The 18,735-nt window shown below is 45.4% G+C and overlaps 2 protein-coding genes across 3 annotated transcripts; one reads left to right on the top strand and one right to left on the bottom strand.

Moving 5' to 3' along the window:
• The first annotated feature begins 8,340 nt into the window (after positions 1-8,340).
• LOC123044205 (F-box only protein 13) lies at positions 8,341-10,255 on the top strand. Its single transcript, XM_044466875.1, has one exon. The coding sequence runs from the start codon at positions 8,715-8,717 to the stop codon at positions 9,960-9,962; it is 1,248 nt and encodes a 415-aa protein (XP_044322810.1). The 5' UTR covers positions 8,341-8,714; the 3' UTR covers positions 9,963-10,255.
• A 1,970-nt stretch (positions 10,256-12,225) lies between these two features.
• Positions 12,226-17,736, bottom strand: LOC123044204 (alanine aminotransferase 2). Of its 2 annotated transcripts, none has more exons than XM_044466873.1 (15): positions 17,392-17,736; positions 17,049-17,099; positions 16,792-16,842; positions 16,629-16,694; positions 16,487-16,548; positions 14,745-14,823; positions 14,568-14,672; positions 14,305-14,415; positions 14,080-14,217; positions 13,783-13,857; positions 13,543-13,663; positions 13,305-13,459; positions 13,154-13,228; positions 12,883-13,086; positions 12,226-12,775 (listed from the first exon to the last, which is right to left on the bottom strand). In XM_044466873.1, the coding sequence occupies exons 1-15, from the start codon at positions 17,614-17,616 to the stop codon at positions 12,608-12,610; spliced, it is 1,686 nt and encodes a 561-aa protein (XP_044322808.1). In that variant the 5' UTR covers positions 17,617-17,736; the 3' UTR covers positions 12,226-12,607. The 2 variants fall into 2 exon arrangements, with proteins under 2 accessions (XP_044322808.1, XP_044322809.1); XM_044466874.1 differs by having other exon boundaries at positions 14,745-14,818; positions 17,392-17,570.
• Positions 17,737-18,735: the final 999 nt, after the last annotated feature.

Here is an 18,735-nt window from a genome sequence, read left to right as displayed (position 1 = left end):
GTCTTTGGTATGCAATTCATAAGTGGCTCTCATAATAGATTCATAAGGCAATTTAATTTTATTCCTAGGAAAGTGTTCCATGCCTTTCCTTAACGGAAATTGGAATCTAATATTTCCTTCTTTCATGTCAATAATTGCACCAATCATTCTAAGGAAAGGTCTACCAAGAATAATAGGACATTTAGAATTGCAATCTATATCAAGAACAATGAAATCTACGGGCACATAATTCCTATTTGCAACAATAAGAACATCATTAATCCTTCCCATAGGTTTCTTAATGGTGGAATCCGCAAGATGCAAATTTAAAGAACAATCATCAAATTCACGGAAACCTAGCACACCACACGAGGTTTTGGAATCATGGAAACACTAGCACCCAAATCACACAAAGCATAGCATTCATAATCTTTAATCTTAATCTTAATAGTAGGTTCCCACTCATCATAAAGTTTTCTAGGGATAGAAACTTCTAGTTCAAGCATTTCTTCATAAGATTGCATCATAGCATCAACAATATATTTAGTAAAAGCTTTATTTTGATCAAAAGCACGAGGAGAATTAACACGGATTACAACAAGGAAATACAATCTATCAAAGAGCAATTAACATAATTAAATTCCTTGAAATCCAAAATAGTGGGTTCATTGCTATGTAAAGTTTTGACATCTTCAATCCCACTTGTATCAATTTTGCATCAAGATCTAAAAACTCCGAATTATTGGGACGCCTTTTAACTAAAGTTGACTCATCTACAGTCCCATATTTATCAAGATTCATATTGGAAAACAAAGATTTAATAGGAGTCACATCAATCACTTTTAGATCTTCATCATTATTATCATGAAAACTAGAAGAACATGCTTTCACAAAGCAATCTTTTTTTGCACGCATCCTAGCGGTTCTTTCTTTGCACTCATGAATGGAAATTCTCATGGATTTGAGAGACTCATTGATATCATTCTTAGGTGGAATAGATCTAAGTTTCAAAGAATCAACATCGAGAGAAATTCTATCCATGTTCCTAGCCAACTCATCAATCTTAAGCAATTTTTCTTCAATCAAAGCATTGAAATTCTTTTGTGAACTCATAAATTCTTTAACACTATTCTTAAAATCAAAGGGCATCTTATTAAAATTTCCATAAGAGTTGTTGTAGGAATTACCATAATTATTAAAGGAATTACTAGGAAACGAACTAGAATTAAAATTTCCTCTATACGCGTTATTACCAAAATTGTTCCAACCAACAAAATTCACATCCATAGATTCATTATTATTCTCAATCAAAGTGGACAAAGTGCTGGGGAACGCGGTAATTTCAAAAAAATTCCTACGATCACGCAAGATCAATCTAGGTGATGCATAGCAACGAGAGGGGAGAGTGTGTCCACATACCCTCGTAGGCCAAAAGCGGAAGCGTTTCAATAACGCGGTTGATATAGTCGAACTTCTTTGCGATCCAACCGATCAAGTACCCAAAGTATGGCACCTCCGCGTTCAGCACATGTTCAGCTTGATGATGTCCCTCGTGCTCTTGATTCAGTTGAGGACGAGGGTGAGTTCCGTCAGCACGAAGGCGTGGCGATGGTGATGATGATGCTACCGGTGCAGGGCTTCGCCTATGCACTACGATGGTATGATCGAGGTGTGTAACTGTGGAGGGGGCACCGCACACGGTTAAGAGAAACTTGTGTGTCTTTGGGGTGCCCCCTGCCCCCGTATATAAAGGAGGGAGGGAGAGAGGCCGGCCCCCTAGGGGCACGCCAAGTGTATGGAGTCCTACTAGGACTTCCAAGTCCTAGTAGGAATCCTTTCCCTTTTAGGAGTAGGAGAGAAGGAAGGAGAGAGGGAGTAGGAAAGGGCAAGGGGGGCGCCGCCCCCTTCCCCTAGTCCAATTCGGACACATGGCGGGGACGTGCCACCTCACCTTTGGCATGCCTCCTCCTTTCCCGTATGGCCCAACAAGGCCCATTACTTCTCCCGGTGAATTCCCGTAACTCCCCGGTACTCCGAAAAATACCCGAATCACTCGGAACCTTTTCGATGTCTGAATATAGCCTTCCAATATATTGATCTTTACGTCTCGACCATTTCGAGACTCCTCGTCATGTCTGTGATCTCATCCGGGACTCCGAACAAACTTCGGTCATCAAAACACATAACTCATAATACAAATCGTCATTGAACGCTAAGCGTGCGGACCCTACGGGTTTGAGAACTATGTAGACATGATCGAGACACATCTCCGATCAATAACCAATAGTGAAACCTGGATGCTCATATTGGCTCCTACATATTCTACGAAGATCTTTATCGGTCAAACCGCATAACAACATACGTTGTTCCCTTTGTCATCGTTATGTTACTTGCCCGAGATTCGATCGTCGGTATCATCATATCTAGTTCAATCTCATTATTGGCAAGTCTCTTTACTTGTTCCGTAATGCTTCATCCCGCAACTAACTCATTAGTCACATTGCTTGCAAGGCTTATAGTGGTGAGCATTACCGAGAGGGCCCAGAGATACCTCTCTGATACATGGAGTGACAAATCCTAATCTCGGTCTATGCCAACCCAACAAACACCTTCGGAGACACTTGTAGAACATCTTTATAATCACCCCAGTTACGTTGTGACGTTTGATAGCACACAAGGTGTTCCTCCAGTATTCGGGAGTTGCATAATCTCATAGTCTGAGGAACGTGTATAAGTCATGAAGAAAGCAGTAGCAATGAAACTGTAACGATCATAATGCTAAGCTAACGGATGGGTGTTGTCCATCACATCATTCTCCTAATGATGTGATCCCGTTTATCAAATGACAACACATGTCTATGGCCAGGAAACATAACCATCTTTGATTAACGAGCTAGTAAAGTAGAGGCATACTAGGGACACTCTGTTTTGTCTATGTATTCACACATGTACTAAGTTTCTGGTTAATACAATTCTAGCATGAATAATAAACGTTTATCATGATATAAGGAAATAAATAATAACTTTATTATTGCCTCTAGGGCATATTTCCTTCACAAATGCATATCATTAGGATCAGAAGAAACACTTTTATTAGCAAACAATTTCATAAATTCATCCATCTTTCCACTCAAAACATTAATCTCTTCAATCGCATGAACTTTTTTACTATTAGATCTTTTGGTGTGCCATTGAGAATAATTAACCATAATATTGTCTAGGAGTTTAGTAGCTTCTCCTAAAGTGATTTCCATAAAAGTGCCTCCCGTGGCCGAATCTAAAATATTTTTAGAAGAAAAATTCAATCCGGCATAAAAAATTTGTATAATCATTCACAAATTCAAACCATGTGTAAGGCAATTACGTATCATTAATTTCATCATCTCCCAAGCTTGTGCAACATGCTCATGATCAAGTTACTTAAAATTCATAATATCGTTTCTAAGAGAGATGATCTTAGCGGGGGGGAAATATTTAGAGATAAAAGCATCTTTGCACTTATTCCATGAATCAATACTATTTTTAGGCAAAGAAGAGAACCAAGTTTTAGCACGATCTCTAAGTGAAAACGAAAATAGCTTCAATTTAACAATGTCATTATCCACATATTTCTTCTTTTGCATATCACACAAATCAACGAAGTTGTTTAGATGGGTTGCAGCATCTTCACTAGAAAGGCCAGAAAATTGATCTTTCATAACAAGATTCAACAAAGCGGTATTAATTTCACAAGATTCAGCATCGGTAGTAGGAGAAATCGGAGTGCTAATAAAATCATTGTTGTTGGTATTGGAAAAGTCACACAATTTAGTATTATCTTGAGCCATTGTGACAAGCAATCAATCCAACACACAAGCACACAAGAAGCAAGTGAGAAGAGACGAGCGGAAGAGGGGCGAAGAAAAGGCAAAGGTTTTCGAAAATTGTTTTAGAAGTGGGGAAGAGGAAAACGAGAGGCGAATGGCAAATAATGTAATGAGAGGGAGAAGAGTTTATGATGGATACTTGGTATGTCTTGACTTGGCGTAGATCTCCCCGGCAACGGCGCTAGAAATTGGCAAGTTGACGGGAGATCAAATTTTGTCTTGACTTGGCGAAAATCTCCTCGGTAACAACGCCAGAAATCATTATTGCTACCTCTTGAGCATGCATTGGTTTTCCCTTGAAGAGGAAAGGGTGATGTAGCAAAGTAGCGTAAGTATTTCCCTTAGTTTTGAGAACCAAGGTATCAATTCAGTAGGAGACGATACACAAGTCACCGAGTACCTGCACAAACAATCAAGAACCTTGCAACCAACGCGACAAAGGGGTTGTCAATCCCTTCACGATCATTCACAAAAATGAGATCTAGTAGAGATAATAAAGTAAATGTTTTTGGTATTTTTGTTGTATAGATTGGAAAGTAAAGATTGCAAAATAGTAAACGAGATGCGATAAAATAGATAAGAGATATAATATAATATGAAAGAGACCCGGGGGCCATAGGTTTCACTACTGGCTTCTCTCAAGATAGCATGTATTACGGTGGGTGAACAAATTACTGCCGAGCAATTGTAGAAAAGCGCATAATTATGAAGGCATCTAAGGAAATGATCATGAACATAGGCATCACGTCCGTTTCAAGTAGACCGAAACGATTCTTCATCTACTACTATTACTCCACACATCGACCGCTATCCAGCATGCATCTAGAGTATTAAGTTCATAAGAACAGAGTAACGTATTAAGCAAGATGACATGATGTAGAGGGATAAACTCAAGCAATATGATATAAACCCCATCTTTTTATCCTCGATGGCAACAATACAATACGTGTCTTGCTGCCCCTACTGTCACTGGGAAAGGACACCGCAAGATTGAACCCAAAGCTAAGCACTTCTCCCATTGCAAGAAAGATCAATCTAGTAGGTCAAACTAAACCGATAATTCGAAAAGACTTGCAAAGATATCAAATCATGTATATAAGAATTCGGAGAAGAACCAAATAATATTCATAGATAATCTTGTTCATAAATCCATAATTCATCGGATCTCAACAAACACACCGTAAAAGAATTACATCGAATAGATCTCCAAGAACATCGAGGAGAACTTTGTATTGAGAATCAAAGAGGGAGAAGAAGCCATCTAGCTAATAGCTATGGACCCGAAGGTCTGTGGTAAACTACTCACGCTTCATCGGAGAGGCAATGGTGTTGATGTAGAAGCCCTCCGTGATCGATTCCCCCTCCGGCAGATCACCGAAAAAGGCCCCAAGATGGGATCTCACGAGTACAGAAGGTTGCGGTGGTGGAAAAGTGGTTTCGTGGCTCCCCCTGATGTTTTTAGGGTATACGAGTATATATAGGCGAAAGAGATACGTCGGTGGAGCTACGAGGGGCCCACAAGGGTGGGGGGCGCGCCTACCCCCCTGGGCGCGCCCTCCTACCTCGTTGCTTCCTCGTGGAATCCCAGACTTCAACTCCAAGTCTTCTGGATTGCTTTTGGTCCAAGAAAGATCATCGTGAAGGTTTCATTCCGTTTGGACTCCGTTTGGTATTCCTTTTCTGTAAAACTCTAAAATAGTAAAAAAACAAAAACTGGCACTGGGCCTCCGGTTAATAGGTTAAGCCCAAAAATAATATTAAAAAGCATATTAAATCCCATTAAACATCCAAAACAGATAATATAATAGCATGAAACAATAAAAAATTATAGATATGTTGGAGACGTATCACATCTTTTCACATGGGATGATGTGTTGTAGTCTACCAAACCTTAGCAATTTGGGAGGGACTCATGTTGGCACTACAATGGAGTAACCTACCTATCGATGCCGAAAGCAACTTCTTGGAGGTAGTGAACATGGTGAAAAGTGGAGAGACAAACATATCAAAGTATGCCTTTCCCATTTGAGAGATTAAAGAAGGTATGTCCAAACGTAGTTCTTGTGTTACTCATATCCGTCGAAGTTGTAATTTGCCTTAGTCATGTTTTAGCAAAGTTTGGGAGGACTCAAGGTTGAACTGCTATATGGCTTGGATTGGGACCATATGTCGTTTTGGACGTTGTTAAGCATGATTGTACCCTTTGATTGAGTAATACAAGAATGATTTCGCACAAAAAATAGTGATGCACAAAGCCTTTTATTAATTACCCCCTCCATTTCAAAACATAAGGTGTATTATTTTTTAAAATTCAAATACGTACATGTTTGACCAAGTTTGTACAAACAAGTATCAATATCTACAATACCAAATGTATCATTAGATCCATCACAAAAAGTATTTTTCATGTTTTGTTTATTTTGCAGATGTTGATATTTTATTCTATAATCTTGGTCCAACATAAACAAGTTTGACTTGCACGGAAATCATTACACCTTATATTCTGGAATGCAGGGAGTATTTTAAAGTTCATCTTCCGATCACAACAAACTTTAACAAAAAAATTGCCACACGTGGCTACTCCAAGGGCAAAATAAAAAGGAAAACATAGGAAAATGAGTCTAATGCATCGCAAATTCTATTAGCACGCCGCCAACCAAATCAGTTGAACAAATCCTACCCAAAAACCGTGGGCGCATGATCCTTGTGTCGTGGTTCTAATTTAGAGAGAGAGAGAGAGAGAGAGAGATCATCGCTCGGGAGAGAGAGAGCAATGAGGGGAGGAGAGGGAGGGAAGAAAGAGAATAGGAAGGAAGAGACAACTTACATGTCACCCCCACATGTAAGTTAACGGTAAAACAAACCAGTCAAACAAATGATTTGTTTAGGAGCAGACCTGATCTGTCATAAATTGGATCAATTTTAAACCACATGGTTATTTGTGTGTTTTGGAATAGAAAACCACCTACTTGGTAGGTATGTGCGATGAACAAAACGTGGTAGCTTTTTTAAACAGTAACCCCAAAAATGCTAGTTTTATACTCTTTCCGTTCCTAAATACTTGTCTTTCTAGGCATTTCAACAAGTGACTACATACGGAGCAAAATGAGTGAATCTACACTCTAAAATATGTCTACATACATCCGTATGTAGTAGTCATTTGAAATATCTAGAAAGACAAGTATTTAGGAACGAAGGGAGTACTATTCACTTATTATGCATCCAACAACCCATAACCGCTTGGTGCATCCGCTGCACCAGTTTGTTTTTTAAGAGAAAAAACATAAGTTTGACTTTATAGATAAGTCCACATGCAGTAGTCACCGATACAACAAGCCAGCATACGTTTTGGGCAATTGGATGCACTACTCCTTTCGTTTTGTTGCACTAGTTCAACCCGTGCACAATATATGTTCACGTCGTTTGTTAACTACTCGACAACCCAAGTATAAGAAAAGTATTCGGCATCCGGTGCACTGCACGAATTCGCCAAACAAGTAGAATGGTTCATTGAGTTTTTTTTTCTTGTCTTCCGGAAATTGCTCCTCCCCTGCCGTACTCCACCTTGGTAGTTTTCATCCCCTGTCCAGAGTTGAGTCATGGGATTTGATGGCGGACTTGAAAAGCCATATACAGATGCTTTACACCCAATCATTTCAAATAACGCTTGCATCCGTTGTCTTACCGTGGCTGCTGGCATAGAGTTAGCCGATGCTTATTTCTCAAATACCGTCATTGTTTTTTCTCCGAAAAAAATAAGGTACGAGTAAGTTCCACAAACGCAATAGCTATATGTAGTTGCATGAATTTGGAATTTGGGTTTGTCAAATTTCACGTGAAGGAAGGAACTGCCGGGGGGAAGAAAGGAACTCATGGAAAAAGCTCTCTAGGTCTATCTTAGGGTAGCAGGTGACCCCATTATCTATCTTTGTGGTGTGGGGGTGGACGGGTGGTGCAGGTTCGCCGGGAAATAAACTTGTCATTGCCGAGGTTAGGAAGATGGTTGGCGGCGGCCGCAGCATGACAGTGGGCGTCGGATGAGGGGAGGCTGCCGCGGGAGCGCCGATGGCTGCGGGCAACGGAGGCAGACGGTTAGACAGGGGCTGGATCGGTGGGTGGGAGAGGAAGAAGAGAAACAATAGAGACCGGTTTGAGGCTGAAGACGAAGCGTTAATCCAACTGTTGAGACACCAGGGGGAGAATCTACTGTTTTTCAGTTTTCAGGCGGCTGGCGCCTAGCCGCTCCCTTCCAGAAAACAGAGACACGGGAAGGAAATCCATGGAATCAAACGTTCAACGGGGTCTTCGTGCCATGAAGGTGTGCCTTACCGTTCGTTAACTACTATACTACTGTAGGAATGAAAATGCTAAACGAGTATATGCAGTCCAAGCCAAAAAAGAACACTACTCGGGGTGTCTCTCCTCGCTGTCATTTCACACCGGCTCCGCACCGCTGGCCTTGGCCCTCAGCCGCTCGGCTATATATGCCGACGACTACGACGGCAGGAGCAGAGCACAGGCAGTGCACGCGCCACGCTCACCCCACCACCACCACGACCGGCGCCCACGCCCACACGCGCACCCAGCGCCCTCCTCCCCACACCTCACTTCACCTTCCCAAAGTGCATCTTTCTCTTTCGCTTTGCATGTCAACGCGAACAAAAAGAGCCTCCTCTTCCACCTCCACCACCACCGTCTCCTCCGCACGAACCTTCCTTCCCACCACTACCACCACCTCTCTGCTCTTCCACTCACTCGGGCGCCAGATATAAAGCCGGCGACCTCACTCGCACCGCTAGTGCCAGCTTCTTCCACCCCCTCCCTCCGTTTTTCTCCTCTGTTCGCTCCAAGATCTTGGAGCTAGCGGACATGGCGGCGGCAGTGGCTGCGAGCGTCGGCAGGAAGCGCAAGTGCGAAGAGCTGTCTGCGCCTGAGCTTGGGCAGCTCCACGAGGACATGCTCGAGCGCGTCCTCGCGCGCCTCCCGCCCTCCAGCTTCTTCCGCCTCCGCGGCGTGTGCCGGCGCTGGCGCGAGGCCGCGGGGTCGCCTGCCTTCCTCGCCGCCTGCGCGCGCGTCCCCGCCCGGGACCCGTGGTTCCTCATGCTGTCCGACCAACAGGAGGAGCAGCGCCCTCCCTGCCCCGCCGTCGCGTTCGACGCCGCCGAGAAGACCTGGGCGCGGTGCCGTGGCGCCCCTGGCCCCGTGCCGGTGGCCGCGGCGGGCGGGCTCGTGCTCTACCGCGCACCTGAAACCGGCGCGCTCACCGTGGCCAACCCGCTCAGCGGCGTCTCCCGGGCGCTCCCGCCGCCGCCTCCGGCCGCAACAGTCGCGCTCTACGCCGTGGCCATGTACGGATCACCCTACCGCGTGGTCCTCATCCTGGGCGAGCTTCCGCGCCTGTCCATGACGGTGTTCGACTCCTCCAAGAACGCGTGGGAGAACGCCGTGCCTCTGTCGCGGAAGACAGAGGCCTCGCCCGCGGATGCGCAAGCGCCGCACGACGACGACGACATTGACGAGGACATGGACGGCGACGGCGACGGCGCGGTCTATTACCTCAGCAAGTCCGGCGACGTGATGGTGTCCAGCACGCAGCGCAGCGCGTCGAGGCAGTACTCGTCGGCTGTGACGTGCCGCAGCGATGGCGGCGAGGCCGTGGCCTACTTCCTGAGCCACTCGGGCGCGGTCGTGGCGTGCGACCTGGCGCGCCGCGTTTTCACCGAGCTCCCGCGTATCCTGCCGATGCACTTCGAGTACTCGATCGACGTGGTGGCGTGCGACGGCCGGGCCTACGTGGTGGTCCTCTCGGAGTACCTGGACACGGCGACCCTGCGCCTCTGGGAGTTCTCGGACGGCGCGTGGCGGCATGTAGCTGCGATGTCCCCGGCCATGTCGCACGCCTTCTACGGCAAGAAGGCCGACGTGAACTGCGTGGGGCACGGCGGGCGCGTGATGGTGTGCGTCAGCTCCGGCGACGCGGACGCCAACGGGTGCTTCATGTGCGACGTGGGGAGCAACGCGTGGGAGGAGCTGCCGCGGTGCGCCGGCGGCGACGGCGAGGCCATGGACTTCGTGGCCGCCTTCTCCTTCGAGCCGAGAATGGAGGTCGCCGTCTGACCGGATCCCCTCGCCGTTGCTTCCGATTGATGTGTGTAGTGTACGTGGTAGTAGTAGTAGTACGATGATTTCTTGCAGTAATTCGGGAGATGTTTTCATGGAGATCAATCAGCCGTCTGTCTCCTGGGATGTGCGCATGTGTCGCCAATTCTGTAGTCGCCACCGGCTTCCGTTGTTTTTCTCGATTCCCGTGCCATCTGCAGAGCTCAGTGGCGAGTGGCGACTGACTGCTCTTCCCTTCTTTCCTTAACAAGCAATTGACCGTTCTATGCGTCATAGTAGACCTTTTATTATTTTTATGTTCAGACCAAGGAGTTCAAAAGAATTACTGTACCATCCTGCTGAATGCACATGAACTAGAGAAGTACCCGGCTTAGCATCTCTTCTTAAACTAACAACACATGAAGATACCCTAAAAACACACATGAAGATGAAGGAAATAACATCGAGATGCAATAAGCCCAGAATGATCGTCCAAGAAACTAAATGAGTTCAGTTGGAGGAGAGAAAAAGTAAAAGGGACGGAGGAAACGGAGAGAGCACTATAGAAGTAAGAAGAGAAGAGCGGCAGGGCAGTGATCCTTTGTCTTTGGCGCAGCGCAAGTGCGCGCCCACCCAACCCGTCCATGCAACAGCGAAAGCGAGCGAGAGCCTTTGCTTCCCAAGGGGGCAGTGCGGCCGGGCTCCCCACTCTCACTGACACGGTGTCTCTCCCTCGCCGTCAGAGCCCGGCTCGCCGCGAGACACGACGGCCGGCCGGCCCGTCCGCTGGCTAAAGTCGCCGGCAGCCGAATCCCCACGAGGATACCGTCTGCCTCCTGCCCAACACCGCCGCCGCGAGATGCATTTAGTTGGGCGAAAAAGAAAGACGAGACGAGGCGAGATCTGGGCGCGGAATTGCGTCGCGCTAGGCTGTCGCTGCGTGCGCGCCTAGTGTACGTACGTGCGTGTTGGCTCGCTTTTGTTCCTCCACGGCTTTGCTTTGGGCCGTGGCTGCGCCGGCCGGAGGCCGCTTTAGCCGCAAGTGCAAACAAAGCTCCGCCAAAGCGTGCTTACGCAGCTTTAGTAGCTAAACAGCATTCTTTTTTTTCCTGCCTCTAACCAACACCAGTGACAGTGAGCGTCTGCTCACCGCAGTAACCCCTCCCGTGCGGCGGAGGGGAGAGCCCCTCCAGCGCCATCGGGATCTCGATCTTGGACTCGCGCGGGGCGTGAATTACTGCCGCTGAACCGCGCCGCGATCCATGGGCCTGCATGCAACGTAGGCGTATGATTTTACCCAGCTCTGGATCGAGCGTGGCCTGGCGTGGCGTGGCGTGGTGGGGTGGACTTTGGCGGTGTGGGGGACAGGGGACCGGGAATCATGAGGCCACGCAAAAATGCTAGACATACAAAGGCTTACACGCTTTTACACGCTCCTTCCATCTAACAACCAATCACAAACCTCTCCCCCCTGATTTTCAGGAAGGTGGGCCACCCCGCTCACCTATTGACCAATCAAGATTAACCATCCTGTAAAAGCCTGTAAATCGTTTGTACGTGTAGCATTGCCGGAGGCCACGCAAAGGAAAATGATGGAACGGTTGACAAGGCGACGACGCGGGTCGGATCGGGGGTTTATCATCCATCATCCGCCACACCGTATCATTGCGCTTACATCTCGCGGCCACCGATCCAGGGACACGCACCACCGCAAAAGCCACCACGTTTTTCCGCCCTTTTTCTCTTCTGTTTTGCTCTGCTTGGCCTTGAGCTGGGCGTGCAGAGCCGCAATCATCCACGGCTAAACTAGCTTCACCGCTGACTTGTAGCCTCTCTAAGCTAACCTCTTTTTTTTTGTAGTATAGCAAGTAACATTTGACAGTCAAATAGTCTCAGCCTGCATCTACCGGTAGTAACAACATGATGCTGCTTCATGAAGCATTTGGAGCAGGACAGGCTGCTGGTCCAGGACGGTGGGCCGAGCGTTACACTTTTGGGCCCATCGGAGTAATGTATGCTACTGTGGGTGGACCATATGCACAAGTGGGTCATGGAAAAATTTCTACGCATCTACCGTGTCTTGGTCCCTAGAAAAATACAGTATCATTGCTCTTTTAACGCTGCGTTCATTGCTCCTTTATGCAGTTAAACGTGCATTTACAGGGTTTTAAAGTAATAACCAAAAAAGGTTTTAAAGTATGCCCGTTGATGTGTTCCTTTCATAAGGATGGCTCCTTGGGTGGGCTGCTGGAGATCGTCTTATGTAAACTGACAGGCCCGCTGACCAAACACCTACTATCCGTTCTGATTTTACAACATACGTGCAGTATGTCTTTTACAAGTAAGATGGTCCAGGAACAGAACAAACTCAACCTCCGATCACAGAACTGAAAACATCTACTACACAGTAAGATTTCCCCCCATAACATTACTCAAGGTTTAGTAAAATCTTGCACCCCCCAGGCCCTAAGAACAAGGCAAGCAGCGCATGGTTTTGCAAATATACAATTCTCGAGATTTTGTAAGGTTTACTTCAGGGGCTACATGTAAAACAAGCCTGCACGAGTTAGGTTGATTCATCCATTGAACGGGGGTAGCACAACTGCATGACCTTCATTATTTCGACCGAAAAGGCAATTATATCCAAAGTTTGAATTGCCCGTTTAATCTCCTCTGCTTTCAATCGTAGTACCGGTGGGTGCTTCATCACGACTAACATCACGGAATTCGTCCATGAATTTCTCATGGAATTCCTTGAATCTGGATATGATTGCAGGGATTTTGTCCTCCTGAGGCAAGATCGTGCATCTGAAGTGATACGTTCCAGGAGCCTAGACAAAATTAAGACGCGACAGAAAATGTTAGTGAAAAGTCAGTTAACGCTCTGAACCACAAAAATGGACCTAACAGCTTTTAGCGAGGCTTTGAGATTACCAACCTGACCAAATCCAGATCCAGGAACGACGACAATTCCAGTGGCTTGAAGAAGGCGGAGAGCATAGTATGCATCTGGGGCAGCACCAGCTGCTTGGGCAGCCCCAATCGCCTTCTGGGGTAAATGAAGGCGAGGGAACAAATACATTGCACCCTCAGCCTTGTTGCAGGTGATGCCTTCTAAACTGTTGAATGCTTCTTCCAAGGCCTATGTAAGGTGAAGAAAGTCAACAAGGATAAGGGAAGTTATGTTTTAAAAAAAGGGCGGAACAAACCTTTGCACGCCGAGCCAGCGATGAAATAATACCATCTCTCTCTACCATGAAGGATTCATAGGATTCATCCCCTACCTGTAAAATGAGTAATCATCTATATAGGTGCCATAACTATTCCACTTTGCAACTGCTCCATATATGATATACTGACCTTGGGTGGGTTCATTATGAGGCTAGAGAGAATTTGGCCAGAGATATTGGAACAAAGATTCACTGATGCCACCTTGTAAATTTGTTCTCTTACATCTGCATTAAACCCAGTTACTTCCATGTAGCCTCCTCGTTTACCACATTCTCCATAGTAACCTAGCAGGACACAGAAAAAGCCTTACCATGTGCTAAGAGATGCACAAAGAAAAGGACCGCAGAAAATAGAAGGATTCAATTACCTTTCGAAACTGACTGGAACGATACCAAAGGAAGATCATCATCGGTGTATCCCATTGACCGTGCAATCTTTTTGAAAGAGTGGAACTGCTTATCCTCAACATATATGTTTTCTTGGTAAACCTAGGGTAAATGAATAAATGAACAAGTATGCTTAGAATACCCATCAAATTTATATGGCATTTATAGTAGCTTGTGCATATTTACACAGGCAAACCTTTGAATACAGATTCTGGACTCACCTCATCTGCAAGAAGAACAAGTCCTTCGTTCTTGCAGAATTCAACAATTTTCTTTTGGTTTTCCTCCGCAAGAACCTTGTGAAAGTAAAAGGTGTTAAATAACACTCCACCGAGATCAAATTTCATGAAAAAGAAGACTTAAAACAGTATATGTCCATAAGTTATCTGTCTGTCATGGTCTATCTATGTAAGTATGTACCACAGCAATAATAGCTTGCTGACATACAACTTTCCCGAGTATATCACTGAGAAAGTCTTTTAGGATATTTTGCAGATAAAAGTTTCATCAATAATAACCTGTCCAGTCGGGTTTCCCGGATTTATGACCACGAGCGCTCTGACAGTGATACCCTTAGATCGAGCCTCATCTAATTGTTTTTTAAGCTCATCAACCTCTAGCCCCCACCCTGCCTCTTCATCAAGGAAATAAGGAACCTGAAGCCAAAATTATTCCAGAAATTAAATCATCAAACATGCAGATCCAACACTTCAAAGCATCAGAAGCACTGTTGTAGAACATACAAAAGAACCACCATGAAGGGCAATTGATGCAGAATACAGCGGGTATTGTGGAAGAGGGCAGAGAATGCCATCCTTCTCAGACCTTATCAGTAACTGCATCATCATGTGGACCTAGGTGAAAAAGAAACTAGACTGGATTAGTGATGACAAGCTGAAACAATATGTTCAGTCAGGCATTGACTTCTAACTGGAAGAATCAATGTCCTTATTGCTAGTAAATGATTCACCACTGTTCATATTAATCCAGTATACAATATACATACTGCTGGGCTAGCTCCATCTGTAAGAAAGATGTTATCTCCACTAGCATGGAAACCATCACGAGCAGCAATACCGGCAGCAATTTCATCACGCAAACCTTTCACACCCTGAAATAGAGAGCTGCGTGAATGATCAAGATCGGAACCAATAACAACATTCTTCCAGTAGTATGTAGATACCTGACTATGGCTATATGCTCCTGTCGCTCTTCCTGGGATCTTCTCTAGAATTTGCCACGCTCTCTCTATAGCATCTGAACTGTATGAAAACATGTATATCAAAATTCCAAAATGCAGCAAGCAGTATGAGTAGTTAGGCTATTAGCTATCACCAAAGTGATCCACAATATGGTGAAACAAATCAGTTAGAAGTCAAAAATTGAATTCGCTATTTTTTTCGCGAATATGTAAGAAGCTTTTGATATTATTTCATTAAAATAGAAGGAGAAATAGTTCTACAAAAACAGGCCTCTAAGGGAGGTAGAAGCCCAACACCCAGATACAAACACATGCCACTATTCTCCTGGGATGATCGTGCATAACCCTAGGGGGCGCCAGCTCTGCACCAAGCCTGAGCCTCATCTTGAATTGCATGAATCAGCTGGTTGACACCTGGCATTGCGCCGTTGACAGTACAGTCATTTCAATGTTTCCAGAGAAACCAAGCTGTGAGCATGACAAAAGAGGACATGCCCTTCCATCAGTGCTAGAAGTTGTCACCAATGGAGGGCGCTGGACTAGTGGATCGCACCCACAAAAGCGCCTCGTGACAAGGAGCGATCTACCAGCAGGTGCTGCATGGACTCCGACTATTGATCACAGCGCACGCATGCAGGGGAGTGGGGCAAACCCCAAATATTCGCTATTAGCATGCAACTAAACTCAGAATATTGTAACAATTCCTTTCTGGGAAATTTCAGCTCATAGCAATGCATAAGCCGAATCTATATCGGTCGTTATGGGTAATCGGTTGCAGCCTTAGGGCTTTTGGTACTTGGAACAGTTTATCCTAGTCCCCTCTAGGCCAAGTAGTATTTAACCCTTTGCAGCCCAGGATCGACCCGTTCAGTACAATTCCGAAGAAAGACTGTTGGCAGCACGTGGAGACATTTCTTTGGCCCCCTTCCAAATAAATGCGGGCAGGGTAGAGCTCAGCAAAGGGTTCGAGAATAGGGTAGGGTTTTTGAAGGTCGGGTCCCCTATTTTTTAATCCTTGAAGAGATGGCACCACTACTTTCTTGGTTCACAATTCTTTTATTGATCAAAACTGATCAACAGAGCCTTAAATACATCACAGAACAAAAAGTCTCTGAGGGCAGTCTGAGGATGTGATGTAGTTATTGATTGTGAATCACAGAATGTTCAGGTTTCTATAAGCTGAACAGATCACATGGATTTTCATATATTTTTTGTCAAAAAGGAGCTAAAAACCCTGGCCTATGGATTTTCTTATCTGCTTTAGCCTAGTGCCTCACTCTAGAAATTTAGTTCCCTTCATCTTCCTTCAGTCATTCAGTGTATGCACTAGAAAATAAGTGTCTAGGACAAAAGTATACAATAAGAGAGTGAAGAAAATAAAAAGAACTTTTCCCCAAGCAAAGGGCAGGCTACATAACTACACAAGGGGGTATGCAAAGCAGCTACTTTACTTCTTGCACTTACGTATGGGTCATTCAGTGTATGCACTGCTAAGTTGCAACCTGTTTAAAATGACTGATACAAAATCTAAGCCATGTTGTTAAGCTTACCGCAAAATCATCAGTCATTAGTGTTGAGACAGCCTATTGTTCGAAAAGACCGATACAATTACTGTCAGCTTAAGACTCATGTAAAGTAACCTACCATATAAGAATATGGCAAATATTTTAACACTAATTTACTTATACTCATCCAAGCATAGAGTGTATTCCAACTTTCCATACCTGTATAGAGCATGAGTCTCACTTTTGTCCAAGAGAGCTGGATGATCACATAAAGAGAGGACCTGACAAAGGCAATGAGCAAATAAGCAACAGTGGAACAAGCATTCATCACACAACTATAATCCAAGGCGGAAAAACTCACTTCTCTAAAAAATGTAACAGGTTGTTGACCAAGGGAATGAGGATTTCCAATGTTACAGTAGAGTATCTGCATCAAAATAGATAAACGAAGGTAAATCCATCGATAAAAAGTGTAGTGGGAAAACCTTCCAACAAGCGACGAGTTGATGGAATAACAATCAAACCTCATCAAAAGGAAGCGATTCTGGATTTTTGTGTAACTCTTGTTCTAAGTTCTGCAGGACAAAAAATACAAAGACCATGGTTCAGGTTTCTAAGCAATCGTACTAGAATTAAACATAGGAATGAAGTAGCACAAATAAGTATAAATTCTGCAGTTGAGTACGGAGTAAGACTAATTGGTATCCATATTTGACATCTGTAAATATACTCGGGACAACAACAAAAAAACTGCTAAATCTGAGGGGGAAAATTCACATACCTGAGCATGTGTAACAATCTCTCCACGAACAGCATATTTGAACTCCAAGACCTAAATGAACAGACCAAATCACATCAAAAATATAATGCCATATGCCAGTATGAACGTTAAAAGCTTAAATTTGTGCTATTAGAATCCTATCGCTGCTGAGAAGTACACATGCTATTTATGCCAAATTATACAGTACACACACAGATTCAAGCTCCACTTTCACGCGTATCAAATCACTGACTTTAGCATCCCCTAGCAAATGTCGGAAATTTGTAACTCCTATCCTAGGGTCTGAATGCTCGTTTGACCACGAACCGAACAAGCATACTAGGTGAAAAGCTTAAGGTCGCACCTTGGGGTTGATGGTGTCAAGTGACACTGGCGGCGTCCCGGCGGCCGAAGTGGACATGGTCCTCGCCATGTAGGCCGCCATCGCCGAAGGAGCAGAAGGGGAAGGTCGAGACAGCGCCGCGGCCGGAGCCGGAGCCGGAGCCGGAGACGGCGCGGCTGGTCTGGTGGCGCCGCGCAGGGAAGCGGCCACCGCGCGGCGCGCCCTGTCGGTGAGGAAGCGGCGCATGGTGGGGAGGAGCGACTGGACGCGGCGGCGGTGATGCTTCGGGCGATGCTGAGATCGCGACGGCTATTGCAGAGGGAGATGCGGAGGTGGTCAGAGCACAACGCGACCCTTTTTTGGGGGTCAGTTTTGCGTCCCCTGCAAGAAAGAAATGAGACTACGCCGATGTAATTCCTCAAATAAAAAAATTGCTTGGCCGGAAAGAAATAAAGTGTTGAAATTTGTTTTTCTGGTTATTTCCAAACCTTTTCAGGGTTTTTTTTGAGAAAACTTTCGATCTAATTTATCTTTAATCATGACAGTACAACAAAATAATAAAAATTACATCCAATCCGTAGACCGTCCAGCGACGACTAAAAGCACTGAAGCGAGTCGAAGGCGCGCTGCCGTCATTCCCCTTCTTCACAGGAGTCGGGCAAAACTTATTGTAGTAGACAGTTGAGAAGGTCGTGCTAAGGCCCCATAGGACCAGCGCAACAGAACAGCAACCGCCACCGATGAAGAGTAGCGTAGATCGGAAGGATCCAACCTGAAAACACATGAATATAGACGAACTACGACCAGATCCGAGCAAATCCACCAAGGACAGATCCGCTAGAGACACACCTCCATATGTCCACCGATGATGTTAGACACACCATCGGGACAGGGGCTAGGCGGAAAAAACCTTATTCCATCTTCACGGAGCCGCCACTATCTCATCTTCCTGAGAACGACACAAACCCTAATAAAACGCGGAGGAACAACTGAAAACAGAGCCCTCCCGCCGGCAAGGACCGAGATCCACCGCGCTGCCATGGTCCTAAGTCCACCAAAGACGACTGTTTGATTTAAAAGAATTTCAAATGGAAATTTAGGATTCCAAAGTTTTGAATTTTTTACATGGGTCGTATTTTTTAGAGAGAACGGGAGAGTTTTATTTTTGCTCAATAATATGCATACCACTCATCAAAAGGTGCTATTCTGTAAGGGCGATGCTAAGCCGCCGACCGACAGGCGCAAATTTAGAAAGTGCCCTCGCGAGCCGTCCCATCTGGCCTCCGACGGCCGTTTGGATGTGCCACGTTGGATGCCTCCTCACGGGCAGTCCTCGCTCTTCTGTTTCCTTTCTCAAGCCCCCCC

The sequence above is a fragment of the Triticum aestivum genome, chromosome 2B (assembly GCF_018294505.1).
Source record: "Triticum aestivum cultivar Chinese Spring chromosome 2B, IWGSC CS RefSeq v2.1, whole genome shotgun sequence".
NCBI classification, from domain to species: domain Eukaryota; kingdom Viridiplantae; phylum Streptophyta; class Magnoliopsida; order Poales; family Poaceae; genus Triticum; species Triticum aestivum.
This window is presented reverse-complemented; position numbering and strand designations above follow the sequence as displayed.

What these genes read in the sequence shown, in the direction of transcription:
- LOC123044205 (XM_044466875.1), top strand. Translation starts at nt 8,715, where the DNA reads ATGGCGGCGGCAGTGGCTGCGAGCGTCGGCAGGAAGCGCAAGTGCGAA.
- LOC123044204 (XM_044466873.1), bottom strand. Translation starts at nt 17,616, where the DNA reads ATGCGCCGCTTCCTCACCGACAGGGCGCGCCGCGCGGTGGCCGCTTCC. An exon ending in TTGTTCTTCTTGCAGATGAG is followed by an intron (nt 13,664 to 13,782) that starts GTGAGTCCAGAA and finishes CATTTACCCTAG; the next exon opens with GTTTACCAAGAAAACATATA. An exon ending in CGCTGGCTCGGCGTGCAAAG is followed by an intron (nt 13,087 to 13,153) that starts GTTTGTTCCGCC and finishes CACCTTACATAG; the next exon opens with GCCTTGGAAGAAGCATTCAA.